The 27,740-nt window shown below is 56.1% G+C and overlaps 2 protein-coding genes across 6 annotated transcripts; one reads left to right on the top strand and one right to left on the bottom strand.

Moving 5' to 3' along the window:
- Positions 1-5,862: 5,862 nt before the first annotated feature.
- On the top strand, positions 5,863-24,861 carry LOC119099870 (lamin-C). Of its 2 annotated transcripts, none has more exons than XM_037222961.1 (10): positions 5,863-6,309; positions 17,876-18,008; positions 18,569-18,706; positions 19,282-19,464; positions 19,887-20,054; positions 20,650-21,066; positions 21,772-21,990; positions 22,333-22,416; positions 22,924-23,029; positions 23,562-24,861. In XM_037222961.1, exons 1-9 carry the CDS (start codon positions 5,921-5,923, stop codon positions 23,002-23,004), a joined length of 1,812 nt encoding a protein of 603 aa, XP_037078856.1. In that variant the 5' UTR covers positions 5,863-5,920; the 3' UTR covers positions 23,005-23,029; positions 23,562-24,861. The 2 variants fall into 2 exon arrangements, with proteins under 2 accessions (XP_037078856.1, XP_037078855.1); XM_037222960.1 differs by having other exon boundaries at positions 22,924-23,019.
- On the bottom strand, positions 24,860-27,608 carry Pgls (6-phosphogluconolactonase). Of its 4 annotated transcripts, none has more exons than XM_037222962.1 (3): positions 27,528-27,608; positions 26,850-26,993; positions 24,860-26,199 (listed from the first exon to the last, which is right to left on the bottom strand). In XM_037222962.1, exons 2-3 carry the CDS (start codon positions 26,974-26,976, stop codon positions 25,607-25,609), a joined length of 720 nt encoding a protein of 239 aa, XP_037078857.1. In that variant the 5' UTR covers positions 26,977-26,993; positions 27,528-27,608; the 3' UTR covers positions 24,860-25,606. The 4 variants fall into 4 exon arrangements, with proteins under 4 accessions (XP_037078857.1, XP_037078859.1, XP_037078858.1 ...); XM_037222964.1 differs by having other exon boundaries at positions 27,533-27,568; XM_037222963.1 differs by having other exon boundaries at positions 26,850-26,999; positions 27,528-27,556.
- Positions 27,609-27,740: the final 132 nt, after the last annotated feature.

Consider the following 27,740-nt stretch of genomic DNA (forward strand, 5'->3'; position numbering starts at 1 on the left):
TTGAAGCGCGCTGCGGTGTCGATGAGTGTGCAAATACACTTGTTAATTTCCGGTGGATGGCCTCGGAAATTAACGTTCCCCCCCAACAAATTTCGGATGTGCATTAGAGCATCGTCACCAGGAGGCAGGCCAGCCGCTTAAGCTTACCGGCACCTTCAGGTTGTGTTAGGTGGGCACGGAACTTTAGGCACTTTAGGAACTTATTTTTCTCAAATATTGGTTTTCCGGCCCAATTGCACGAGAATATCACCCTTGTTGTAAAAAGTTATACTTGACAGACGCTAGTGAATATCACCCGAATTTTTCACCTGCCTCAGCTCGCGAATCCTCAACTTTTATCGGACTGCGAGGGGTGCGGGGTTGGGGAAGTGGTCACAACGCCATCATGGCTACCATGTTCCTAGGTCTACCTCCACACGGTGTACCCTGGGTAACGGTAACGAAGCAAGGGCTCGGTGGACACTGGCCGTGCCACAGACATCCACTTTTGGCTAACTTATCGGCAGCGGACCAGCAGAAGATCGCCGGCTCTCTCACTATATCGGCACACTCACGACTGTCTATAGCGAGCGAGCGTGATGTGCGTGGTACGATAAACTGTCGCGCATTATGATACTATGAGCATGCAGCGAATGCAGCGGGGAGCAGTTCCACACGCCAATTCACGTGCATGAGCTCGGGAACCAGGATAACTGAGCGGCTCGGGAACTAGGAAACCGGAGAGACTCGGAAACTATGAGAACTGCGCGACTCAGGAACTAGGAGAACTAGTGGCCCAGGAACTGGAGAACTGAATGGGGACAACTATTTCCGACAGCATTGAACAATGGGCTATTTTGCATAGATATTCAAACGTTCCTGAACCACACAAACCCTGGAGGAATTCCTCCGCTATGAACCCATCGGCTAAGAGCAAGGAGCTGAATTCGCCTGGTCGGAACCTCTAAAAGTTTAAGCCGAGTATTGAAATTCGATGTGCATTCGGCCGCAATTGATCTTAAGCCCTAGCAACAACATGGCACAAGACGATAACCTGCGATTCTTTGCATGATTCCATTGTTACACTGGCCATGTGATACCGCAGTGCTTACAAGCTGTTACAAAATATGAGAGAGTCAGGGGTGAGTTGCATCAAATCCAAGCAGCATCAGAACGATATTTCCCAAGTCTATGCGGTGGTTAGCAGTCTTGAGCCCCTCAGCTGACGCATACGAGCTTTCTCATCCTTTCAGTGGACATCCGACTGCACACGTGCACGCGTCTTTGATAAGCGCGGTCAACGTTTTTTTGCGTATCGTTGAATGCTATAGAGATCAGTGTAAATATTTGTCTGGGGGCTGGAGCTGGATATGTGTCTGGGAACTTACGGCATAACTAGACCAATCTGATTTCTGTACCGAGTGGTGGGAAGTACATGCGTCGTTAACACCGCAGAACAGTTGGCGCCTGCCAGCCAAGGATTGCAGGGTGGCGTGCACTTTCTTCCAAAATGTCGGGTGGCGCGTGCTGTATCAGATGTGCATGGTACATGTTGTATCAGTGATACAATGGAACGACGATATGTGATGTGAATGTGAATGAACTGACTTGCTATTAATGATGGACTGACATACTTGCCATGACTTATCGCCATCAAGAAAACAGACTGACATTTACATAAGGTATGTGGACCCATGGTTTCTACCTGAACAACCAAAACCGAGGCTGCAGAAGTTGTAAAAAACTCATTGACAAAGCAAGCCAACATTTTTCATGTCGCAATCCAGACAAAATTCGAAATAGCACAGACGAGCGCAGTTAGTCGGCACGCCGTAACGAATCAATCTTCTTGCTTGCAATGCAATTTGCGATAAACTTTATCGCTACGTATGCAGCTGAAGGATAAAGCTATCAACAGATATAACAAAATCTTAGTCGTGTCCTCACTAGTTATAGCTGGAGGAGGCACAGAGTGGAGAGCTATATAATCTCCCTGCTGCCCACTTTGACAAAAGAACGATGCGTAAAACATTCACGGTCTTTCCACGTCGATCGCCATTACGGACGCCGGACGAGTCACAAAGCGGACAGAACTTGCACACCTCGTTGGTGTCCTCTTAAAACCGACTTGCGTCAGCTTAGCTTCTCATAAGTCGAGTCGATTCTGAATGAAATAACTGCGAATCGAAGCCAAATTTGAAATAAACCTACTTTCCAAATGGGAACTCGAATAAGATTTTCATTCAATCAAATTGCCATGCTTTATTCTGACTGGTTCTGAATCAACAAGATGGGTTCTCCAGCATAACTGAAATCACGTGATTCAAATCAAAGTAAATATCTGTATTCCATGTACGTGGGAAAATATTCCCATCCTCTGAAGCACCAATCGTTCCAATCAACCCTGATTCACAATAAATTTGGATGATCCTTGACTTGATTCTGAGTCTGGATAGATCAAACATATGGCTGTCTCTCACGTGAATAACGTCAATAAATCATGACACTAATAAATAAATAATTAGTAAGAACTAATAAGCAAACACAAACGTAACTTAGCTCATGAAAGCGTATTACCAGGATGTAATTATAAAACAACCAGTAGACCAACGAAATGACAAGTACAACATATATCAACGTAAACCACTGCCAACAAAAAGGAAGACACAAAACTGTTAACAAAAATTACTAGCTCGTTATTCAAAACTAAATCATTGCAATGGAACTACAGGTCAAGATATGACAGATGGGCGAAATCATTTTAATGACTTAACGTAACAATGAGATTATATTTTCCGAAAACCTAGAGCGACAAATTGATGATCAGCTCAATGGACAACGGCCATTACGGATGAAATTGCCGTTTTTGCAAACGGTGCTTTGAGTGCTTGGTCCTTAACACATATGAAAATCGTGACGTCATGCTGCTACATGTGGCGCTGGACCTCGGTGCAGCTGTCAGACCTCGGCCACAGGGTCCGACGCCTATCTTATCAAGTCTCGGCTGTAGCCGCCGTATCTGTGGTTGTTTAGAGCTCAACCAGGTGCGACTTTCCTCGTGCTCACGCCAATGCAATCAGCACAAACATGATGGCGAAGTGGATGGATTACTTGCCCTCATGCACCGTGATGTGCACCGTCACGCACACACGAGGTGTCACAGGCGTGACAAGTCATCTAGCTTCACCGTATGAAAAGCCGTAGCATTGCTCTCCCAAGTGACAGCGGCCAGAGGTTTGAAATCTCGGGCTGTGTGAAACGCAGACCGCCGCTGTCGGGACCGCGCTGGTTTGTGCACTATAGCAAAGCTCTGTGCAAACGTCCGGTTCAGCTCGCACACAGCGCCACGCACCTGGCCGCGTCTGCGTCGGCCAGAGGTCACTCTCGCGCGCAGAAGCTGAACAGTCGCTGGTCACGCATCAGGGGCAGCGCAGCTGAGTTTCCGCACATTGCAATGCCGTTCAGAACCACGGAGGCTATTACATCGTCCACAAGTGCCGGCCGGCGCGGGTGTACCCTTCGATCGGACGGAGTGGGTCTTTAAAAGGGCACCTTTCACTGTCCCGCCTGAAATCCTTGACCGAATTGGGCGCCCTGAGACATTCCGGCGTTCTCGATTAAACGTGATAGACGTTGCGCGCGTCTAGTAAATCATAATAAGGGGCCACTCCTAAAGGCTCTGCACGGCCACAAGCCAGTGCGGTGCTGTCATCATCTAAGCGTTTGAACGTCGCACACCTAACTGCTGTGCGGACGTCCGATTCCAGTCACGTTGGTCGTCACACGTTTTTATTTTTACAGGCAGAGATGGTTTTGAGATCGGAGACATTTGTGAGGACGGCTCGAGACGAAGGTCATGACAGCACCGCCTAGTAAAGCAATCACAGCTCAACGGGAAGCTGCTAGATGTTAGGCTTCAACGTACCACGCGATATCGGTACGCGACCGCCCACGCTTCAGTTTGATGTTCTTGGCCAGGTGCCAACTGACTGTCAACATGTTTTCCCCACATTGGTGATAGTGCTCGACGCTCTCCCAACTGGGCTACGGGGTCGGCAGTGGTGCCCATTATGTACTACCTACGGCTCCATAAAAGCTTAGGGGTACGCGAGTGTGATCTAAAGGGATGGAAGCAGAGATGAACGACTGCAAAGGCAAAGTTGGTCACTGTGGGACATTCGCCCACGCACTTAACATGTAAGAATGGTTCTGGCATGGTCGCTTTAGTAAAATAACCCAATTAAACCATAACAGTTTATTCTATCCGGCTGTCCACCGCGGCTTCACCGCTCTTTTCCGCTTTCCAGTTCGTCCTTCTGCCACGCCGCTTCATCACTCTTCCCAGACGAGGACCGGAGAGGCAACTGTCACGACTGCGAGCGAACCGCGACGTTTTAGCCGCGATATTTTGGGACTTCTCCACATTTAGAACGGAATTCCACATAATAGGACCTCGAATAAAAGGAAGTGTTGATACGAATCACCAGACACTGACACGGCCAGGTCTCATCCCCTACATGGCCATAGATTACGATGAGTATGTAGGTACACGCTGACTCCGCTACCGCCAAGCGAAAAGCGAACGCCTATTGAACGCAGTGGAAATAAGGTAGTTCGCATCTATATTGATGTTACCATGCTTGCTGTGTCGATCAGATAGGCCCAATTTTACTACGCATTTATGTAAAACGATTTCAATGCACCACACAATAAAGAATGCGTGTAACGTTTCCACGCGGGTGGTTACGAAACTCATTGAACATGTTACGGTGACGGTTTTGTCTCCATTTCTTAATGTTCATTAAATCGTCATAAAAAGGTCCCACTTCAAATGTTGACACCATGAAAATCACTCCAGGGAACTCCAAATGATTCGGGGCAATGCGGAAATCTGGACTTGACCCCAACATAGTCACGACAAAAGTTCCTACATCTAGCATCAGCGAGCGCTGCTAGTCCGGTGTATACTTTTGAGGATAATCTAAGTGGGATTCACCCTAATGTTGATCAGTATGGATAACATCAAAATCTTAACTTACATCCAGATATAGCCCATTGTGTTTTGTTATCAAACGCAAATGTGGGCGCTTATGTAAAATCATTGTTTTTGTGCGTTTATGGACGGCTGTATGGAAACGATGAGACCAAAAGTGGGAGATACTCATCATCAGTGATATTTGCGTATCCATATTGCAATCTTTTTCGCGTATCTTTTGTTGTTTTTTCTGAGCATGTTGTCTTCAGCTGAAAGAGCGGAGCTGCATAGTGCATGGCCCCGCCCATTGAGTACGATCCTAGCGCCGGGTGAAGACCGCTTGTCGGATCTACGCCGGCACATGCATGCATCATGTCTACACGGTATCCGTGGCCTAGCTTTCATAAATTATTTGCACCACTAATCCCAGTTCCTCACGATGGCTTTGCTGCTGGCACGCAGCCATGGACACATGCAGGATTTCGTAATGGGTTGGGTGGGAGGCTGGGTGGTTGGATAGAGGGCACAATTCATTTTCCCCTTTACCATACGCACAATCTCTTGCACGGCTCATATCAACACAACACGTTCTCATTCTATTTTTTTGCACATGTGCTAAAAAATTTAATGCAAAAATTATTCCGTTGACTATAAGCACAAGTAGAATTTGATGGGAGCGTGTCCCAGCGCCCTTCCCTGAACACGCCCTGTTTTCAACCCACAGCGCCCACGCCTGGTTTGCACCTCTAGCAGATTTCGGGGAATCGGCTGGCAATGCAGGTGGGTGGGGAGGGTGGACGCCTGCAGCTCGGACCGGCTCGATCGCTGACGTCATGAGGTGGGCGGAGCCTGGCCAGCTGGCTGCCGGGCCCGCGGCCGGCAGGCCGAGCCCGGAGGTCACACGGACGCGGGAGACGCGCCGGCAGTGCTGCTGAAACCGCCGAACGCAGTGGAGGCACCGGCACCATGTCTGGAAGGATGGGCTACAAGCGGACGACGGTGACGTCGGTGTCGTCGGGCGGCTCGGCGGCGGCGAGCCCGGCGCGCTCGCGCTCGCCCAGCAGCCCGACGCGCACCTCCCGCCTCCAGGAGAAGGAGCAGCTGGCCGGCCTCAACGACCGGCTGGCGGCGTACATCGAGAAGGTTCGCAACCTGGAGATCGAGAACAGCCGCCTGACGCACCAGGTGCGCTCGTCGCAGGAGGTGGTCACCCGCGAGGTGTCCAACATCAAGTCGCTGTACGAGAGCGAGCTGGCCGACGCGCGCCGACTGCTGGACGAGACGGCCAAGGAGCGGGCCAAGCTGCAGATCGACTTAGGCAACCTCAAGACCGAGCGCGATGATCTGGCCGCCAGGTAAGGACCGCCGACGCGCTCTAGGTCGGACAGCGCAAAATGTGTCTCCATCGCTCGGGTTCGTTGGTTGCGAACACGAGAGTCAGACGAGTAGAGTGGGTGCTTTGCTCTGGCGTCTTAAGTCCTGTGTTGTGCTCCCCGAAGTATGATCCATCCGTCAGTGGCTACTTCAGATCTGCCGGCGTCAGCCACCTATTGCGCCGTCGCCTGTTGTTCTCCGGTACGTCCCATTGTCCAGCACATCGCCGACATGGCTATCTCTGGTGTCGCTCCCAGGCGACCCACTGAATTGCCATACTTTTCACGTGCACGCAATGCCCTCATTGGGGTTACCCGACATCCGTTCCCAACGAGGCAGCCTCCGTTCCCACCCCATGGCCCAGCGCCCCGCCCCCACCGCCGCAGCGCCTGCCTGGCTGGTCCGGCACGTCCGCGACGACGGGCCCGGCCCCCTTCTGCAGAGATAAAACCGGCCGCTCTATGCATAGATCAGACGCAGCAATGCACATGCAACCCGTTGCCAGGGGCAACGGCGGTGCCGCCAAGTTTGGGATCGATATTCGTTTTGGGCTGCCTCTTTCCGGTCAGCGCCATTGGGCCAGTATTAAACTTTCAGGAAGTTGGAGAGGTTCAGCCCCCCACCCCTCCGCGCTTTCCGCGCCTCTGCCTGCTGCAGCCAGCGAGTCGTAATTTGGATTGAAAGCGTTGCAGCCAGCGAATCCTGATTTGGATTTAAAGCGCCGCAGGCCAGCCCACAACTTAAAATGTGGGCTTGACGGTGCATGGACTGGAGTCGCTTCCGCAACAGCTGAGTGTATTCTTTCGTTGCAACTATGGCCCTCCAGGGCGGCCCGAGATTAGCGCTGCCCTTTTGTTTGCGACCAGGGGCCAGGGGGTTGAAGGTTCCTTATGTCATTTGCAACCACGTTTTAAGAATTCTGCCTCTGCAGTGCTGGACACTGAAGGGCCGTCCACGCAGGGACGTAGGCCGTAGGGATGCTGCACACCCCCTGCTCGCGGCTCGTCTCGAGAGTTGGCCGCCGGGTCGCGCCACTCTGGCCGCCGCCGCGGCCGTGGCGTGTCGCTGCATGCGACGCCCGTCAGTCGGCCATGAGGTATCGACCGCGCCCGGCGCGCCAAAATACCGGCGCGCCATCCGAGCGGGCCCGAGCGTCGGCGTTCACTCCCGTCGGCCGTCGTAAAATAGCCCCGATCCAGGTCGGCGCGCGCCTGATGAATGCGTGCGTGCGTGCGCGGGGCCGACAGCGCGTGCCGATGGAAGGGACGTCAGATCGGCGCCGGTCCGCCTCCGTTGCCTCGCGCGCTCCCATCGGTGCCGGCGTTCGGCCGGCCCTGCAGCTCTGGTCACGTGACCTGCCGGGCTGCCGCGTCCATTAGCGGAGCCGAGGTGTGTTTAGCAGATGCGCGCGGCATGCCCGGTTGGGCAGACGCTGCTGCGGACGAGATACGTGGTGGCTGCTGCTGCGAGATCTGCAGTCGCCGTGCCCGATAAGACAACCGCTGCCATTTACCCCTCAGCAAGATCTCAGGTTGGCACTCGTACGCTTACCAACAGTCGCCGTGCCCGATAAGACAACCACTGCCATTTACCCCCAGCGAGATTTCAGACTGGCACTCGTACACTTACGATAGCGTAAGTGTGTGGTCGCAGGCGAGGGCGAGTAATCCGACCGGCAGAACATTATTGAATGGCAACGTGGTATGATTAGATACTGTAAGTCGTATTTTAACATCCATCCCACTTGTTTTTGTTGAGGAACGCTGAATCCGATTCCATTGAGGTGGTTGCCGAATTTTGACAGCGTTATTTTTTTGCATGAGTTCCTAGCTGGCGTTTGTGAAATAGTTTTAACATGATGTTGATCTGAATCGGATAATCGGTACTAAATCGCGAGCTTCGTGTTACAGGCAGATGTCCTAGGGCTCAGTCACATGCATTTAACGGATCTACCCCACGAAAGTTGACAAAAATTTCCCTGAACATCCTACCATTGATATTGAAAACCTTTTTTATCACGTCGGAAGTCTCCAGTGCGTTCTTACTGTCACCAGTTGCTGCCGCCCAGCCAGCCATCCAGCGACGCCGGAAGACCCGGCACGCCTCGCGGTCTTGACGTGCGCGTCTGCCAATGAGTCAGAAGGCCGCATGACCCTGCAGCCCTGATAACGCTGGCAGGCGCCGCTGATAGTACGCCCCCCCCCCCCCTCCCACCCTCCCGCCCTGAACAGCCGGCTTCAGTGTAATCAGACCGGCGTGCACGGCACACTGACTCACGCCTGGCGTCCCCGCCTGGGGGGGGGGGGGGGGCAGCTTAGGCCGTCACCAGCTGCGTCCCGGTGTCCGCTGGTGCTCGTCAGGAGCACAGCCGGTGTTCGGTGGTGCTCGTCAGAGGAGCGCAGCCGGCGTTCGCTGGTGCTCGTCAGGAGCACAGCCGATGTTCGGTGGTGCTCGTCAGGAGCACAGCCGGTGTCCGCTGGTGCTCGTCAGGAGCACAGACGGTGTTCGCACCCAGGCGGGTGGACAGTAACGGCCCCAGCCAACGGAGCGCTGCTCTCCTGACGGGCTCAGAGTCCGAGTGATCCGTGCGGTGGGCAGGGAGCGTGCATCCCTCTGTCCTAGACCCTGGTGAGAGTTTGCATCCCTCTGTCCTAGACCCTGGTGAGAGTTTGCATCCTTCTGCCCTGGATCCTGGTGAGAGTTTGCATCCTTCTGCCCTGGACCCTGGTGAGAGTTCGCATCCTTCTGCCCTGGACCCTGGTGAGAGTTTGCATCCTTCTGCCCTGGACCCTGGTGAGAGTTTGCATCCTTCTGCCCTGGACCCTGGTGAGAGTTTGCATCCTTCTGCCCTGGACCCTGGTGAGAGCCTGGCTCCTTCTGCGCCCTGAACCATGGCGAAAGCCTGCCTTCTTCTGCCCTGGATCCTGGCCAGAGTCTGCTACCATCTGCCCTAGATCCTGACGAGAGCCTACCGCCCTCTGCCCTGGACTCTGGTGAGAACCTGCCTCCCTCTACCCTGGACCCTAGCGAGAGCCTGCCTCCCTCTGCCCAGGACCCTGGTGAGAGCCTGCGTCCCCCCGCCCTGGACCCTGGCGAGAGCTTGGGTCCTTCTGTACTAGACCCTGGTGAGAGCCTGCTACCATCTGCACTAGATCCTGACGAGAGCCTGTCGCCCTCTGTCCTGGACCCCGGTGAGAACCTGCCTACCTCTGCCATGGACCCTGGTGAGAACCTGCCTATCCCTGCCATGGACCATAGCGAAAGCCTGCCTCCCTCTGCCCTGGACCCTAGCGAGAGCCTGCCTCCCTCTGCCCAGGACCCTGGTGAGAGCCTGCGTCCCCCCGCCCTGGACCCTGGTGAGAGTCTGCCTCATTCCCTCTGCCCTGGACCCTGGTGGGAGCGGAGTTGGAATTTCGGGGGGGGGGGGGGCTGGCTGGCAGACGGCGGCCATAAACGTCAGCACAGGCACACACGCTCCTTATGCGCCCAACATGTGTGCGTGTGCAAGTTGTGTTGTCCCGGTGGCTCGCCTCCGACTCACTAGATCACAGGTATTCTCTCACACCCCACGTATACAACCGTGGAGTACGCCATGAACTATTTCATGAACGCTGCATACCTCATGATCTGACATATGACCTCAGCACTTGTCACGATTCGACACATGACCTCAACACCTGTCAGGACCTGACACATGAGTCTGAAGCACGAGTCATGACTTGACATATGCCAGCGGCACGCACTGTGCTCTAACACATGCGTCACAGGACCCACCGTGACCTGAGCAGCCATGACCGCGGGACCCATGGCCGACACCGCGGGTCACGCCCCGCCCACGTCCAGAAGGGAGCACAGCCGCAGAACGCACCAGGGCCGAATACACGCCAGCAGCAGACCGCACCGGTGACGTCACCACCATCGGTCCAGTGCAACCCGATATCGCGCAGGGGGGGGGGGGGGGGGGGCGGCAAGTACCGGGCGATGAAGCTCTGCATCGAGTGTGGGCTCAGTTTACTCATCAGCAGCGGGCTTAGACGGTGTTTGGCCCGGGCCGGCCCGCCCACGCGCCTCGTGCAGATCGTCCCAGGCTGGTGGCGACCACAGAGCGGACGCCGCGCCGTCAAGGTCACTCCGTCCTCATTCATTTCGGCGGTGACGTCATGCGGTGCATGGAACGGCTGATGTCATGCAGGCGCGCCTATCAGGGATCGGCACCGCGCCGGTGACGTCATGGTCGGGTGACGTCATGCTGTCGCCGAGCAGATCGTGGGGCCGCGCGGGCGAGCAGGTTCTGTGCTGCGCCTCCGTGCTCCAGGGAATTTGGCTTAATTATTCGTTTTCAGCTTGAAGCTCTGGGGTGCAGGCACGATCGATAAAAGATCATATAGCTCATAAGGTATATCCTAAGGACCTAAGGCCAAATTCTGGACTATTGACACTGTTATGCTGTTTCATTCAGTGCCCAGGAATCTAGAACATAATTTATGGCTAGCGCCTGCCCTTTCGACTCCACGGGCTTCGACTTGGCTCCGAATTTTTAAATGAATGTCCGTTGTTTGGCTCCAAGCAGAAACCATTGCACAACTCGCCATGTCTTGTTGGGCAGTTGGTTGTGTATACAATTCAGTCGAACTCCATATGTTATGAGCGACACCGGAGGGTGTCGTAAGTCGCAGACCCTCCCGAGCGTGCAACACCACGCACGAGCTCGCAAACATGCACAAACGTGTCAGCTAACAGGGTCGGTTGGCCACAGTCATGCTACATAGGCGCGCGCACAGAATTTATGCACGGAACGGTTTGACCTCGGGCTCGAGGGAGGGGCTCTGGCAGAAGCCGTCATAAGCAGGATGAGTGGCTTAAGGCCCTAACGATGTATTTAGTGCCTCTTGTTGGGGCGTCCCGGCGTTACCTGCTCTGCGATCCGCAGTGAGCGGCATGAAAACAGCCCCTGTCATACCGTTTCCCCAACGCCCGGGGCCCCGAATTCCAAAAGGAGGGGCCGGCCCGGAGGCTGCGTGCCTCCCTGTTGTCTGCCTTGCTGCTGCAGCAATGCACAAGTATGAGGGAGCGGCCAGGGCCGGACGGCGACGACGCCAGCACCGGTTTGTGGCATGTGGTCGATCACCTCGAGTCTAGCGGCGGTGGCTCCAGGCCGAGCGTGGGCGGTCGTGGCCGGTCACTCAGCGGCGCGTGCCGGGCGCGGCGGCGGCGCGGAAGTTAGGCTGGGGCGGCGGCGGTGTAGTGACAGACCGGCGGGGCGTCCTCGAGCAGGGGTCCATGCAGAACTTCCTGTAGGAACGTGCAATGCTTTGAAGATTCGGTAAACAGATATTTTTGTCAACAGATTGAAGCATACTTCGAATCTGCCTCGAAAACGTGATCAATGCGTTCACGAAAAATCTGAGCACGCCTGTGACTGCATGTGTTCTGCGAACCCCCTGGCACGCTCGGCGCACTGCGGGGGCGGGACGCGCGGGCACCGTTCTGGGCCGCGCCGGCCAAGGTCACGGCGGGCCGCCGGTACGGGGAAGCCGACGCAGGCCAGCGCGCGGACAGTACCCCTGGCGTGACCCTGAGCCGTGACGACAGCAGCGTTGCAGCGGCCGGGGTCGGCCATCCGCTGCCCGCGGTCAAGGCCGGCAGCGGCCCGCTGCAGCGGACCTGAGAGCGGCGCTATCGGCCACCGCCGCGGACGGCGGCGGCCGTCACAAGCGGCCGGCCACCGGGCCGTGACGTGGGCCAGTCTGCAGACACGGTCCGGCGCTGGCGGCCGGCCGGCACATAACGTTGGCCGTGCAGACGGCGCGGTGTGACGGCGGCCGCTATGCCCGAATTTTCAGCGGGAAACTGTCTAACCCTTTCGTGACGAGGTCAACGATGCGCAGCACTGCTACCCCTCACTCGCAGGACGCCGGAGGGGAAGGGGACGGACACACGTTAGGCGCTATTTTGAGCTGAGAGAATATTGCATCTGTGGTTAAAATTGAATGAACTTGTAGGAGCTAAGGGATGACTGTCTCTTAAGTAAAGAGCGAAACAGTAACATAGCAATCATGAACGGCCGTAAAAGTACCCGCCATGATTTCCTACATATCACCTCTACCTGCAGTAGCAACTATGGGACCTGCGGGGCTGAGTGGGTGTCTTCTCAGGTTTTAACGAGAAGTCTGGGATGTTGCTCATAGAACCATTTCATTATTGCAAGAGAGCCGTGTGATGGCTTCAGGACCGCCTATCTGGGGCCATTGCAGAACTTGCTTGTTTCTTGGGGGTCATACTTTACCAACGCTGTTCTTAGTCAATTCTCTGCACATTCAGGGCTCAAGGGAGGGGTCCACGTGTCCAACCTCGTTTGATACTGCCATTAACCCCGACACCGTTTCTGGCGTCTCGGAACTCCCACCTCACTAGCGGTTAGCCCAGCGTCCGGGCCAGGTTCACGGACTCTCCAGCACCGAGCCGCGACTGCGCCGCGGTCGGCGCTCTCACGGCCCGCGCCCGTGTGTGCGAACACGGCGGCTCGTCACGGGTCTGGCGGTGCGGCGGCCGCGCCTCGGCGCTGCTTTCACGGCGCCGGCGGGGGGCTGGGCGCCGCCGCCCCGCCGCGATCCGTCACCCTCGGCCCCTCTGATCGACCGCGGTGCCGCCCGGGCGCGCCGCCGGCCGCCGCCGCGCCGCCGAGCCACGCGCGCGGATTTCATTGCGACTCTCGCCCTCGGCCTTCACAACGGCGGCTTTCTATTTTGGAGCGTGACGATTGTCGAAAGGTCAAGCGTGGTCAGGAGGGAACGAACTGCGTTTAATAGACGGGCGCTCCGTCATCTACAGAGGGTGGTCTGACGTGGCGGTGGCGGCGGGAGGCGACGGCCCGACAGCCGCACATTACCTGACCACTACCGACACGCCAGCGCCGGCGTGATTGGCAGCGGTAATAGACGGCCTGCCTGAGCACACATCCCCTGGTGTCGGACGCGGGGGGCGTCTGACCTCCCGGGACGGCCTGCGGTCTCGTGGTCCCGTTTGGCTGACCCGCCCCGCGGCCGGAGCACCTGGCGCCGCCGCCGCCGCCGCCGCCGCCGCCGCTAGGGCCTTGCCGGGAGACGCCGTGGCGGCCGCCCCACTGCGAGCCGTGGCCACCGCCAGCCAGATGTAGCGCCACAAATAGCCTTAACGGGCCGACAGAGGCGGCGCCCGACTCTGCACGGCTCGTCTGTGACACACACCCAGCCAGCACCTGGGCGTCGGCCGTCCCTCCGCCGACTGCCGCGTCAAAAGTCACGCAGATGGCGCGGGGGGGGGGGGGGGCGTGCTGGGCGGCCGTGTTGGCTCGGTAGATTAAACAGAGTGCTTGCGCTGCGTGAGCTATGCATCAGCGTGGCCTACTTGCGGTACGGTTTTTGCACGGCGCGTGCGCTGCCGAGGGGAAGAACGCCCGCTGAGTGATCGTTGGCTCTTCCACCGGCTGGCGGCGATCTGTCTCGAGATGGCGGAGATGACTGACGGTTGCCAGCTGCCAGCTGCCGTGGCCGGTTGGCCAATCCGTCAGAAACCGGACTTCCAGCCTTTTTTCATACGGAGAGCTTCGTAAACCCTATCGTCCTTCCGCCAGCTGGGGTCTGGCTGTATTCATGGAATGTGCGTACAGCCGCTAGCGCCGCTGCAGGTGTCTACAGGTTGTCCGGTTTTTAGTGCGGACGTCCCTGACCTAACGTGCGTATAAATCCTCGGCGAAGGCCGTGTGAGCGCAGACGCGGCGGGGGTGACGTGCCTAGGTGCGCACGCTGATCCAGGGGTGCAGCGTGGAGGAGAAGCCAGGAGATTGGCGGGTCTGGACAATGACAGACAGGGCCGTGTGAGCGCAGACGCGGCGGGGGTGACGTGCCTAGGTGCGCACGTTGATCCGAGGGTGCAGCGTGGAGGAGAAGCGAGGAGATTTACGCGTCTGGCCAGTGACAGGCAGGGACGGAGAGTGAGAGGGACAAAACCGGTAAACCGGTAGGCAAAAACAGGTAAAAAGAGGTGCGAGCAAACAAAACGTAAATGCATAGAGGGAAGTGTAGAGAAAAAACAATGCAAAATACCTGACAGGGGAAACGGATAATAACAATGAAACAACTGAACAGATCGAGAACGGCACTGGTGATGGAAGGCAGAGGGAAGGAGCGACCAAAGTGGATAAACGAATGCATAGGCGCAACCAAGGAAAGGGGGTGAGCCCGCCCATCCCCCTTAGACCCATTTTTACTTTTAGCAGTATGGGTGGTCTCCGACAGGAAGCTAAAATTCAGTGTGATGAGTTCTCCCTGCGCTCTGCCGTCCCCCTCAGCTCAGCTCAGCTCAGCTCAGCTCAACTCAGCTCAGCTCCTGACAACGCCTCCGGATGGGAGACAGGGCCAGAGAAGCAGTGAAAGCGCGCCTTTGTATGACAGCTCAGCAGCCCTGCCAAGTACGTGGTCGAGTAGTACTGGATACTTGGTACGAGACAGGCAACAGTCCGCCCTGGCAGAGAGATGGAGCGAGCGGGCCGACAGACTGCGAGACAAAGCACGACAGGCAGTAAAAGCACGCTTTACTGCAGTTCTGCAGCTGCGCCGGGCACCTGGCCGGCGGTGGGCGCGGCGGGTGAGGTCGGGGCGGGCCGCCGGAGGTCGCGGGGCCCGCGGCCGACTGGCCAGCCGCGTGGATCGATCCCCGGACGTCGGATCGCCGGCAGCCGACAGGTCGTCAGGCCGGTATGGCTCACCTGCACGGGCAACCGACGAATGGAAGCGGCCCATGCACCAGTGTGTTTTCCAATGACGGCTGAGCTGGAAATGAAAGCTTTCGCGGCGTACTTACCGTAATAATTTTATTTAACTTGGCAACTTCGCGAACACGTGGGGCGTGTAATGAACAGCACGCTGTGGGTACCTACAGCTCATGACACTGGCGTGTAGATGACCAACACACCGTCATCAAACTGATTGCAGCACGAAACTATGGCACATTCGACATCTGCTACAACAAATATTTGCGATCGAGTAAACATGTTTCACTGCCAACGCAACCATGTTAGTAATTTGAAGATAGTTTGGCTAATGCAGCGATTTTTGTGGTTAATCAGTCTCCCGCATTTCTTCCAGATTAAAAGATCCTTATCACACCAAGCATTTTAAAGGAATGCAGGCGCACCCGGTATTGCCTACATGTTCAGATGACAATGGCTCCAAAATATTCGTTAGTGTCACGACCATACGATATTATACATGCATATATTATATCATACATCAGTCTTAACGCAAGGTTAGGTGGCACTGCTATTCATGACGAATTCATATTCGTTACAGTTCAGTTTTTCACCACCCCAGCACTGAATTAATTATTTACCGTTACGGGCCATGCGCTATAGAAATAGCTTCGACACATTTGCCCGCGGGTGAGCAATGCTGATTTACGCCGCATGGCGCACCCAAGGACTCATTCACATTCCATGGCCACGCCGACAACGAATATTTTGGCTTCGGGTGCTTTAATTACGGCCATCTGGCGTTTAATTCCGACACCTGAATTTCAAGACTGTACGCGTTCGGGGAAAATTCCCAGCCGGTACCCGTTTCCTCCACTAACTAGCTGGTAGCGCCGTTATTGCAACCTCGGGGCGAAGTGTGCAGCGCCCCGGAGGCCGCGCGCTGGGGTGTGGTGCCCCCCCCCCCCCCCACCTGCGGCCTGGCGCGTCCACCGGCCGGCGTCCAGCGTCCTCTGACGTCATGCCAGCGTCCACCGTGCGCCCGGCCGGCGGCGGTGCCGCCCACGTCTCCGTGCGCCGCCGCTGGCCGCGTGCCGCTCGTGCAAACCCCAGCCGGATCCTGGGGAGGGGCGGGGGCGCACACCACGTGCACGGGCTGCACGGCTCCACCGCAGCGACATCTGGCGTCAGAATGCTGCAGCCAGGCGCTGGAGCTTGGCGCTCGCATGGGCTCCGAGCACGGGGATCGTGAGGGGGGGGGAGGGCGCCCGCTGGGAGTGAAGTCACGTGGGGTCGATCCTCCCGAGCGGCGCCCGCTTGGGGGGGGGGGGGGGAGGGCGCTCGGTCGATGACGAGCGCCATAAGCCAATATTGACCACGCATGCAGCGCCGGTCGTCGCTGAATGTGGCCTGTCATCCCGACCGTTTGCGTTTCTCTCCAGTTCCCCTCCTCGGCTGCGTAAATAGACGTCGCTCTTGCGGTAGCTGGGTGCTCTGACGAACGGGAAAATGGGTCGGACGGCTGCTGTCAACGACCGATTGTCCTCCCAGGCTGCTGTCACCGGCCGAATGTCCTCCCAGGCTGCCGTCAGCGGCCAACTGTCCTCCCAGGCTGCTGTCACCGGCCGACTGTCCTCCCAGGCTGCTGTCAGCGGCCGACTGTCCTCCTAAGCTGCTGTCACCGGCCGACTGTCCTCCCAGGCTGCCGTCATCGGTGATGCCCTCCAGGCTACGTAAGCGGCCAACTGTCCTCCTAAGCTGCTGTCACCGGCCCGACTGTCCTCCTAGGCTGCCGTCAGACGGCCAACTGCCCTCCCAGGTGCTGAAGCGGCCAACTGTCCTGCTAAGCTGCTGTCTTCGGCCGACTGTCCTCCCAGGCTCCGTCAGCGGCCAATGTCCTCCTAAGCTGCTGTCAGTGGCCGACTGTCCTCCAGGCTGCCATCAGCGGCTGACTGTCCTCCAGGCTACTGTAAGCAGCAACTGTCCATGCTAAGCTGTCACCGGCCGACTGTCCTCCCAGGCTGCCGTCAGCGGCCGACTGTCCTCCTAAGCTGCTGTCACGGGCCGACTGTCCTCCCAGGCTGCCGTCAGCGGCTGATGTCCTCCAAGGCTACTGTAAGCGACCAACTGTCCTCCTAAGCTGCTGGTCATGGGCCGACTGTCCTCCCAGGCTGCCGTCAGCGGCCGACTGTCCTCCTAAGCTGCTGTCACCGGCCGACTGTCCTCCTAGGCTGCCGTCAGCGGCCAACTGTCCTCCTAAGCTGCCGTCAGCGGCCAACTGTCCTCCCAGGTGCTGTCATCGGCTGAATGCCCTCCGGGTACTGTCAGCGGCCAACTGTCCTATAGCTGCATCAGCGGCCAACTGTCCTCCCAGGCTGCCATCTGCGGCCGACTGTCCTCCCAGGCTGCTGTCAACGGCTAACTGTCCTCCTATGTGGCTGTCAGCGGCTAACCGCCCTCGTAGGCTAGTGGGTACAGCTGGCTGTCCACGTCTCCAGCTAATTACGGCTGTCTCAGCCAGCTGTCCAGTGCCAGCGGCAGCCTTCTGTTGCAGTCCTCCGTCTGATGTCTGCGGCTATATAATCAGTTTAGTTTTGGCAGGTTGTCATGACTCCTCGAGAGATGTTGATGAATCAAGCCACGAAAAAGGCGACATTCTGCTCTCCTAATTACTGTTAACGGCTCACAGGACAGGGTATACACACAGATGCATGGAGGAAATGGGCCTCTTTAGGGTGATTAGGGTGATTAAGTTGACCATGCCGTTCTGAGAAGCTCCTCGGAGCCACATGTGAGTCGCTCCGTGCTCCTGCCGGCAGACTGGCTCGTCGTGAGCGCGACCTGGAAAATGCCGAGAAGAAGATCAGCCTGCAGGACATGCAGATTCGCGACCTCCAGGGCCGCATGCATCAAGCGCTACAGGATAAAAAGAAGGCCACCGAGGAACTCGAGGTGGGGATAATGGCGTCGGCTTTAAGGGGAAAGCTAACATGCCTGGCGTGGTACTATATGCGCAAAAGAACGTGTGAAATAAAGATATGTGTATGATATGTGTATGAAATAAGGATCATTTTAGGCTTCATCACCTGCACTGTTTTGGTTTTATACGTGACATCATAGTCTTGGGCTCTGTTTGGTCTCCGGTCGCACCAGGGTTCAGACGACTTACAGCTCTATTCCCAGTGACCTTGCATGCATTCGTTCCATTTCTTCAGATGACAGCTTGTACCCTTGTGCTAGGGAGCTGCGTGGGAAATGGGCATTTTGGCAGGGAACAGTGCCGTGGAAAAGCGTAACTTTTTTGAAATTTTTGAACTTTTCGTGAGTGTCCGTATTTTCTGCTACATTGTCCGCACCAGTACATGACCCATCAACTTTTTACTGGGCCCTGTTTTCCTATTTTGTCTATCTGTTGACCCCTCTTCTGATCCCCTCCATGTGCACCGCTGAAAACAGCATTTTGGTGTCATTGCGTGTGTTGCCTGCATCTCACATGCTATTGCACCACGTAGGGAGAACAGCTGGAAAACCACAAGCTGCGCAAACAGCTGGAGGAGATGCGGAAGCAGCTGGAATCCGAGGCGCTGGCCCGGGTCGACATGGAGAACCGCTGCCAGAGCCTCAAGGAGGAACTCGAGTTCAAGACCAACGTAAGTGGCCTGAGTGAGGCGTCAGGTCCCCATGGGTCCTCATGTCCTCTGGGAAGGCCATGGGTCTGTACGGCCAACACCGTCGGTGGTGTCGCACGTCAGGGACGTCACTCTTTGGGGGTGGTAAAAGGGTAAGATATATGCGCAGCTTCCCAAACAAATCAGCTAATCGCGGCCCCACTGCTTGCTGTGCATTGCCTCGCTCTCGAATCTGTGTCACCTAGTTGGTTTCAGCAACACTGTTGGTCGGAGTCGCATGCTTCACATGTCACACGTCCTGGCCGCAGATCCTCGAGCTTCCACGCGTGCGATGGCGGCAGCGTGCTGACGTGTGACGCGCGCTGCAGGTGTACGAGGGTCAGCTGACGTGTGACGCGCGCTGCAGGTGTACGAGGGTCAGCTGACGTGTGACGCGCGCTGCAGGTGTACGAGGGTCAGCTGACGGGTGACGCGCGCTGCAGGTGTACGAGGGTCAGCTGACGCGTGACGCGCGCTGCAGGTGTACGAGGGTCAGCTGACGTGTGACGCGCGCTGCAGGTGTACGAGGGTCAGCTGACGTGTGACGCGCGCTGCAGGTGTACGAGGGTCAGCTGACGGAGACGCGCGCCAAGCGGACGGAGGAGATCACGGAGCTGGACGGCCGGCTGCAGCACGAGTACGAGACGCGCCTGCAGGACTCGCTGCAGGAGCTGCGCGACCAGTACGAGATGCAGATGAAGGTCAACCGCGAGGAGATCGAAGCTATCTACGACAGCAAGGTACGCGGCGCACCAGCGGCCGGCAAAGTTCCGGATTCCACCAACGGACTCAGGCACGAGCGAGATAACGGACTCAGTCACGAGCGGGATAACGGACTCAGTCACGAGCGAGACACGCATCAGGGCCGGGACGACCAGGCGGAGGCATTGAGGCTCAACTAGTGCCATTAATGTCAGCCCTATCGCTCAGCAGTTTTGAGAAACTGTGAAGTGGTGGCATTCGTTGCCGTCGATGTGAACGAAGTACCCGAGCTGCACCCAGCCGCAGATTCAATATAATGTGCAATGAAACATCCTCCTTGCCCTACCGACTGCCACTTTCTCTTGCTCAGCGGTTCCTCCCCCGCGGACAGTCCGTGCAGTCCTTACGCCAGGTCCGTTTGGCCGTTTATAGCTGATTTAGTCCGCCTGCTGTCTGGCAGATGGCCGAGCTGCGCAACTCGCAGGCGCGCAATCAGCTGTCGACGGCCAACACGCTGAAGGAGCTGCGCGAGACGCGCACGCGCATCGAAGGCCTCACCGGCAAGATCAGCGAGCTGGAGGGCACCAATGCCACCCTGCTGTCCCGCGTCCGCGACCTGGAGAGACAGGTGCGTCACGCGCTGCCGCCGCCCCCCCCCCCCATCTAGAAGTCACGTGGTGAATGATGGCGAGACCGCTGGCGGGCATCTGCGATGTTCCGCGGCGCGAGGATCTTCCGTTGGTGGCTGCTATGAGTGCCTAAGTGCTTGCATCATTTGGACGAATTGAGTGCTGCATGAATGCTATACAACGATTGATGACATTCTATTATGTCTAGGCACAGGAAAACCGTGGTCGATGCTCATTAACTAAGTCATGTTATTGTCAGCTGTGTGTCTGAGATCAGCAACTTGTGCTATTTGTAGTCGGAACTGGCTAGGTAGCCTGGGACTTACGGCTAAGATAATCTAGTCTAAAAAGTATAACAGCATCGCTGCTGGTTGCGTTAAAACCTCTGTCACGTCCACGTCACGTTACGTCATGTCACGTCACGTCACGTCACGTCACGTCACGTCACGTCACGTCCCTGGCCTTTTGTCCTGGCACTATAGCACCACTCTCACGCCTCCGGTGCAGCGCATGTCGGATAAGTTACAGTCCCGTGCCCCGACATAACCCCCGACCCGACTGACGTCCCCGATCTTACACCGACTCCTTCGCCAGCTGGATGACGAGCGCACGTCCAGCGCCACCATGCTGGCCGCCAAGAACGACGAGCTGCGCCGGCTGGAGCGCATGATGCAGGATCAGCTGCAGGAGTACCAGGACCTGATGGACATCAAGGTGGCGCTTGACGTCGAGATCGCCGCCTACCGCAAGCTGCTGGAGTCGGAGGAGAGCCGCCTGAAGCTGTCGCCGGGAGGCCACCACCTGGTGGAGATTTCCGGAGGCTCCAGTCGCATTGGCGGCCGCGCCGCCACTGCTGGCGCTACCGGGAAGAGAAAGCGTACGCTGATCGAGTCGGAGGAGGCCTCCACGTCCGGCGTGGGCGTCACGTCTACCTGCCACGGCGACATCCAGATCATCGACGAGGACGTCGACGGCAAGTTCGTCAAGCTGCACAACAAGTCCAGCAAGGAGGTGAGGCACGCCTGCAGACACAGGACCGGGTAGATCTGATCAAAACAATGAAGCGGCACGTGATATCTGATCGAAACGATGAGGCAGTGCGATCAGGTGATTGTGGCTTGTCTCCTAACCTCATGTGACCGTTGCTTGTCTCCTGACATCATGTGACTTAATGCGGTGTTAAATCGATTTGTTAAGAAGTAACCCTTTGAACGTGAACGCGCCGTGAAAAGTTCTCCGCAGTGACTTGTTCACGGAGGAATAAGAACAGCAAATTTATGCACAAGCCAGTACACAGACAAACCTACTGGGAACGGACTAGTTCAGCTGGGAGAGTTTGCCTTACAACCAGGCGCGGAGAGTTGCTTGATTCAAACCTTAGTGCTGGCTGATAGTTTCGTCGGCCCGCAGCAGTGGGTGCGGGGCCTACGCATAACGAATCTTGAAAGATTCGTTTTGCTCTTCACTGCTCAATCAACCACCAATCCTCGATCACCACAAGTAGCTCTGTTCCCCCATCAGGTCTATTTGGGCGGCTTGGCCATCCGCCTGTTCCGCCATCGTCTTCCAGATGTCCCTGGACTGTGGCGTTTTGTCGCCACGGGGTATTCTAGAGCGACATGACCATTTCTACCCCGTTCCCCACCAGGTGTCCCTGGACTGTGACGCTTTGTCGCCACGAGGTGTTCATGACCATTTGTACCCGTTCCCCACCAGGTGTCTCTGGGCGGCATGCAGTTGGTGCGGAAGGCGGACGGCAACGAGACCGACTACAAGTTCCACCGCGCCATCAAGCTGGGGCCGGGAGAGGACACCACCGTCTGGGCCTCGGAGGCCAATGAGCTTCACGATGCCCCCCACTCTCTGGTGATGAAGGGTCAGACCTGGTTCGTCGGGAACAACATGAGCACCACGCTGTACGACATGGAGGGGCAGGTGAGCCGCCGGAGCACGGTGGGGTGTGTGAGGTCTTCAGGATCAGGAGTGTCTTCGTTTTGTGGTCAAGTGTGGGGTTTGGGCACGGGTGCGTTTGGATTGACTCGCTTCCGGCAGTTAAGTGACCTACGATGGCAATGTTCGATAATTTCTTGTGGCATAATCTCACCAAACTTGTAAATTATTCTACTGCATCACCACGTCTTGTTCAGTTCGTGAACGGAGCGCATTTTCTGAACTACCTCACAATGTGGATACCAAACCTGGCATCATTGATTCTCTTGATATATCCATGATCCATTGTGCGTGTTTCACCAACTCCTGGACGCCCGCTGCTTGCAGGAGATCGCCAAGCGTATTTCTCACCGCGACAACAGGTCGGCCAGCTACACCACCCGGCGGTCCCACCACCTCTCACCGGGACAGGCAAGTGGCGAGGATCACAATGCGTCAGTGCATAACATCGCGCGGCGCGGTATCTCTATTCAGGTGCAAGGTTCCCTCCGAGATGAAGAGATCCACGTGAGCTGCTGACTGAAGCTTACTCTCCACCTGGTGTGCGTTCGCTAAGGTTCTTCCGGCCTTAGAGTGTAATAGCTGCTGCCTAAAAAGCATATAGCATCATGTGCTTTTTAGGCAACAGCTATTGCACTATTGCACATGATATCCTAGGCTTCGATCAACATCCAACATTACTGTATGCAACAGCTGCCTATTGTACAATATCAGCAGCTATTGCACATGTTATCCTGAACTTTAATCTCATTCCAACATCTTAATTATCAAGTCTTAAGGCGGGGGTTTCTCGGGGCCAATTTGAGCTGTGCGGACCGAAGCCTCCGAACACAGCTGGGACCACGAGCCTGATGTGCAGGGGAGGCGCGGGGACCAGGGCATCGCTGCCTTTCTGACTGACTCTCCACTCGACCGCAGGTGGACGGGGGTGCCGACGACTCGCAGAACAGCGACTGGAGCCTCATGAACCTGTTCGGAGGCCGCCGCTCCATCCGCTAGTACTTACTTGGACCGGTAGGTAGAAGTAGTGCTGACCCCCGAATCTTGCGAAACTCAGTAGGACCGGACGGCTAGCGTCGTTCTGTGATGGGCTGAGAAGACTACATTCGGCCCTTTGAATGCCTCGTTATCATTGCGTCCATGAAGGCACACGCACACACATTCACCTGTACCATTGAGACATTCAACTGCGACATCCAGCGACACTAATGGCCGCTAAACGAATCCATCGCTTGTTGGTCCGTAACGTTTGCGAGACGGCCATGGACCCACCACACTTCGGGGCACGCGGAAACATCGTTATGGCTGACCCTCAGGCCGGAACGCGCAGGATGGTTGTCAGCGATTGCCCCCCCCCCCCTTGTCAACTACTGGCGTAGAGATGCTGAATGCGATATGGATCTGATTTGAATTGGCGCAGCTCATGTCCCCACCTGGCCGCACCCTAGCCCGGCTCGTGGCGCCGCTCACCGCCGGTTAAACCCTCGTCGCACTGTCCGATTCCCTGCTGTGACCTGGACTCATGTCTTCACTGACCACGGTCACCTGCTTCCCAGGAAGGCGTCCAGGGAGACCATCCCCGGCGGCGCACCATTCGTCCACGCCGCTGTACGTCCGCGCGGCGGGACGGGGCGCTGCACCGCTGCGCGCGCGGCCGCGCCAGAGTCTGCCGCCTGTGGTGGGGGCCCGCGAGTGACACTGCCAGCACCGCAGCCCGGTGTCGCCGGGCCCCGCCCCCGCCCCCGCCATCGAGCCGAGCGGGCCGCGCGGTGACTGCCTGCTTTTGCGTCGTGCGGTGAATGAGTACGTGTTGGTGACTGTCGCCTAGATCGGGTCTTTACGCTTGCTTTATAGCCCTGTGCCGTCTGTCTTGAAGGAAATGTTTCACTGCTGGATAGGGCTTGAACTGCGATAGGAAATCTGCAACCAACAGTCGGCTTTGCAAAGCTATGCGTCACGTTGTGTCAGGCAGAGACTGAGGTGTCCAACAAAGTCAAGTCAAGTCAAGTCAAAGTCAAGTCAAGGGCAGATGCTCTGCTCCTCATGCCCGTCTCAGGACACCCTAAAGACCGTCAATTTGCGATATGCGAAACAAATCGGACTAACAGGACCATACGAACCGCTTCAAAAAACAAGCGCTCAGTTGAGAGGCGCTCAGGCTGGACCAGGTCGCCTCTAGGGTGCGCGCCGCATCCGAGCGCCAGCCGCCACTCCACCGCCGGCTGGGCGGTTGCAGTTCTGACGGCGATCAAACTCATCGTATCAGCGTATCAAACACCTGATGTTGATCAAACGTGACCGTAGGACACGGTGTTCGCTCGCCACATGTGACTGGAGCTGAGCAGGTCTTCAGAGCAGGCACTCTAGCACGCGCCAGTCTTTTCAGTCGTCGCTTTCCGAACAAGCACCGGTCGGCGGAGCCTCATAATGGCACTGGTGTGGCCAAAGCACCTACCATCTCGATACCAGCACTCATACCATCAATCCTCCACATTCCAAGGGAGGGATCTGCCGACCTTTCCCGGTTATGGCCGTTGTTACAATGGCGAACGTGCTGACGGAATGATGTGCTTGGCGTTTAAGAGCGGCGATGTTTCTCGGACGCACTGTGCGGTGGTTTTGGCTTGCACGAGGGAGGCCTTACCGACGCCCATGAAGTGACCCTGTCGCCGACCAAGCTGGTCCCAGCACCGCAATGGCTCGCAATCGTTTCTGTTCAGTGCACGCCATCGCATGTAGCGGCACAGGTTTGGGCGCAGAATGACTTTGCATGGTGTTTTCGAGGTTGCTTTATTTTTGTAAACTAACAATGAATTGTTTCATCATTCTAGACGTAGAATACAACACACAGACATGTTCGTGGGTTTATATTTGTACGAACAAGGCCCAGCACGGAAAAATAGACAGGTAAACCTGACAAGACATATCACGGTAGCATGGATGGCTTAAGCCAGTATCCAAGTCGAGATAATATTCTCCAAATCACCTCTAGGATACATAAGCCTACGTTCTAACAAAACGCTGGAATGTATTTCATCACATTCGCGCTGTGCAACCTCACACCAAAGGCCGGACACTCACGGATTTGAGGATAAAAGCAAGAGTAAAAGATCCACAAAGCCGCCTCTTCAGCGGCAAGTTATATGTTCGCCCGATACCTGTCACTATCTACACGCTAATGTATAAAAGCTCCGATCATCAAATAGGCTGTGCGAGAGACGGCGACCGCCCTGGCCAATCCGGCATGGACGGCACGCCAGTACCGGCACCTCGCGAGATATACTGCAGCCGAGCAATAACCGGGAGTCGGTAACCGAGCTCCCAGCCAGCTTGTCACGATGCTCGTTCAACACGCGTTAAGCACAGAGGCGGCGTCGGCGTCAGAGCACCACAGCCATGTGCGGCAAACATCCCCTATACCCTGAACCCGTGCGGAGGAGACGTGCTCACGATGCCTACAGCCGTGCACGAGTGATCCGGTGCCGAACCGTGACTCCACCAGAGGCGCGGGGCGGACGTGGCGCCATCGCCCGCTACACCTGTGCAGAGGAGGCCGCGGTCCCCGCCGCAGTGCAGCCGCCCCGGGACGCTGCCCGAACGGCTACAGGTGCGCGGCGGCCGCCTGGTCCAGGATCCAGACCAGGCGGCCGTCGGCCGGCCGCACCTGCGCCGCCGGCAGCGGCTCGCGCGCGCGCAGCACGCGGCGCACCATGTCCGCCTTGCCAGCTCCAGCCATGGCGAACACGGCGGCGCGCGCCGCGTTCAGCACGGGGAACGTCAGCGTGACACGCGCCGGCGGCGGCTTGGGCGAGTCGGTGATGGCGGCCACGGTGCGGTCCGTCACCTGCAGCAGCGCGTGGCCCGGGAACAGCGAGCACGTGTGCCCGTCCGGACCCATGCCCAACAGCAGCAGGTCGCAGCGCGGCGTGCCGGCGCCGAGCAAGGCCTCCAGCTGGGCGGCGTACTGCGCGGCGGCGGCCGCCGGCGCCAGCGCCGGGTCGACGCGCACGAACTGCGCCTCGGTTAGCGGCAGCGCGCCGCCCTGGTCGCGCAGGTGGCGCCGGTACACGCCGAAGGTGGAGTCGGCGTTGTCCTCGGGCACCAGGCGCTCATCGCAGAAGATCACGTGCCAGCGCGACCAGTCAGTGCTGATTGATGGCAGGCCGGCCACGAGGAAGTTCACCAGACTGCCACCTGACAGCAAACACCAGAAACTTAAGTGTTTTAGCCTTGCAGGATTAACTATGTTGGTTAAATCTTTAAATACTTCAGCTAACTTTGTTTGTGAAATGCTACATAAGCTATCAGCTGCATACTACTTGTGGTATGAGTCCCAACAAGATGTGACATAACACATTCATTCTAGATCTACAAATAACAATTGTTTCTTCTGAGCATGCACTACAAAAAATGTGTCTTACTTTGCATACCAACTGAAAAAGCAATGCACAAACTTGGAATATATAATGCAATGATGAAAATTAGCCTCGCACAAAGTCAACAGTTTAAGAAGGACAACTATAGAAACCAAATGTTTTAAAAACACATCAACTGGTACAGACACAAACACTAGCTTAGAAAATTATGAGAGCTTAGGTCACAAAGCTGATTATTTTAGATATTTGAAATGTGCTTAAATTGTCAAACAAGTCATGAACACATAATTAAAGAAAACTCAATGAGGCCTAGTGGTTAAACAAAAACAGGAAAATAAACCATGTTAAGCTTTCCACAATTCCTCACAGTAACTCTTTTAGGACCTTTGCAGCAAACCATATTTTTGCATGAAAAGTGTTATATCAATCTTATTCTAAAGCCAGTTATACTTTAAGCCTTATACTTACCAGACAATCCAATGACAAACTTTCCTCTGCTATCAATGGCTGCTTTGGCTTCATTTTCCACTAAGGCAGCCAACTCCTTCGTGACCTCTTCCACAGTGGGCTTGATAATGATCTCTTCTTTTGTCATGTTCACTGATTGATATTCTGCAGCTTAAAACAGAAATAAGTAAGCATTGGTGACTTTTGACCTCTGAGCATGGCTCACTCTTGAGCCCTTGGCACATTAAGTGGCTATTTTACATCACTGATATTGCCCATGCATACAAAGGTTAAAACAGAATGCATTACATCATTAGAGCTGCCCAAACATACAAAGGTCACCCTACAAAATGTCCTGAGTAGAGCATTCAATTTCAATGTTAGGCAATACCAGAGTTTAAGTTAAACAAATTAAAGCAAGGCATACAGCCCACCAGCACAAAATTCTCTGGTTTCAGCCATACAAGAAATGAGGGTATTCCTAAAAAAACTTCGCACTGTCACACCTCAGACTACCGGTCCGCAATGACCCAAAGTCGCACCATCCCCGTCCCGCCACGCAGAGGCCGTCCACCCATCACGCACTGAACCGTAACTGGTCCAACCCCAAGCCCAACACACAAACCACTGTCTATTTCCATCTCATTCAATGTGACCAGGACGGGTGAATACGAAATTCATGCCCATTTTCATGCACACCTTACAGAGCAGCGCAACCACGAATTTCCTATACTGAAACAGCACAGTACTGAAACACAGTCACCACCCCAAACAATGTCTTGCCTGCGTCACTTTACCTCTAGCTTTGGAAAAAGCGTTTGAGTAATTTACCAGCAAACTTAGGAGTGACGTCACTGATAACAATACCGTTTTCTTAAAGCCTTGCACATATGACTACGGACAGTGCCGCAG

The sequence above is a fragment of the Pollicipes pollicipes genome, unplaced genomic scaffold (genome assembly GCF_011947565.3).
Source record: "Pollicipes pollicipes isolate AB1234 unplaced genomic scaffold, Ppol_2.1 Scaffold_4881;HRSCAF=5763_pilon_pilon_pilon, whole genome shotgun sequence".
Taxonomy (NCBI): domain Eukaryota; kingdom Metazoa; phylum Arthropoda; class Thecostraca; order Pollicipedomorpha; family Pollicipedidae; genus Pollicipes; species Pollicipes pollicipes.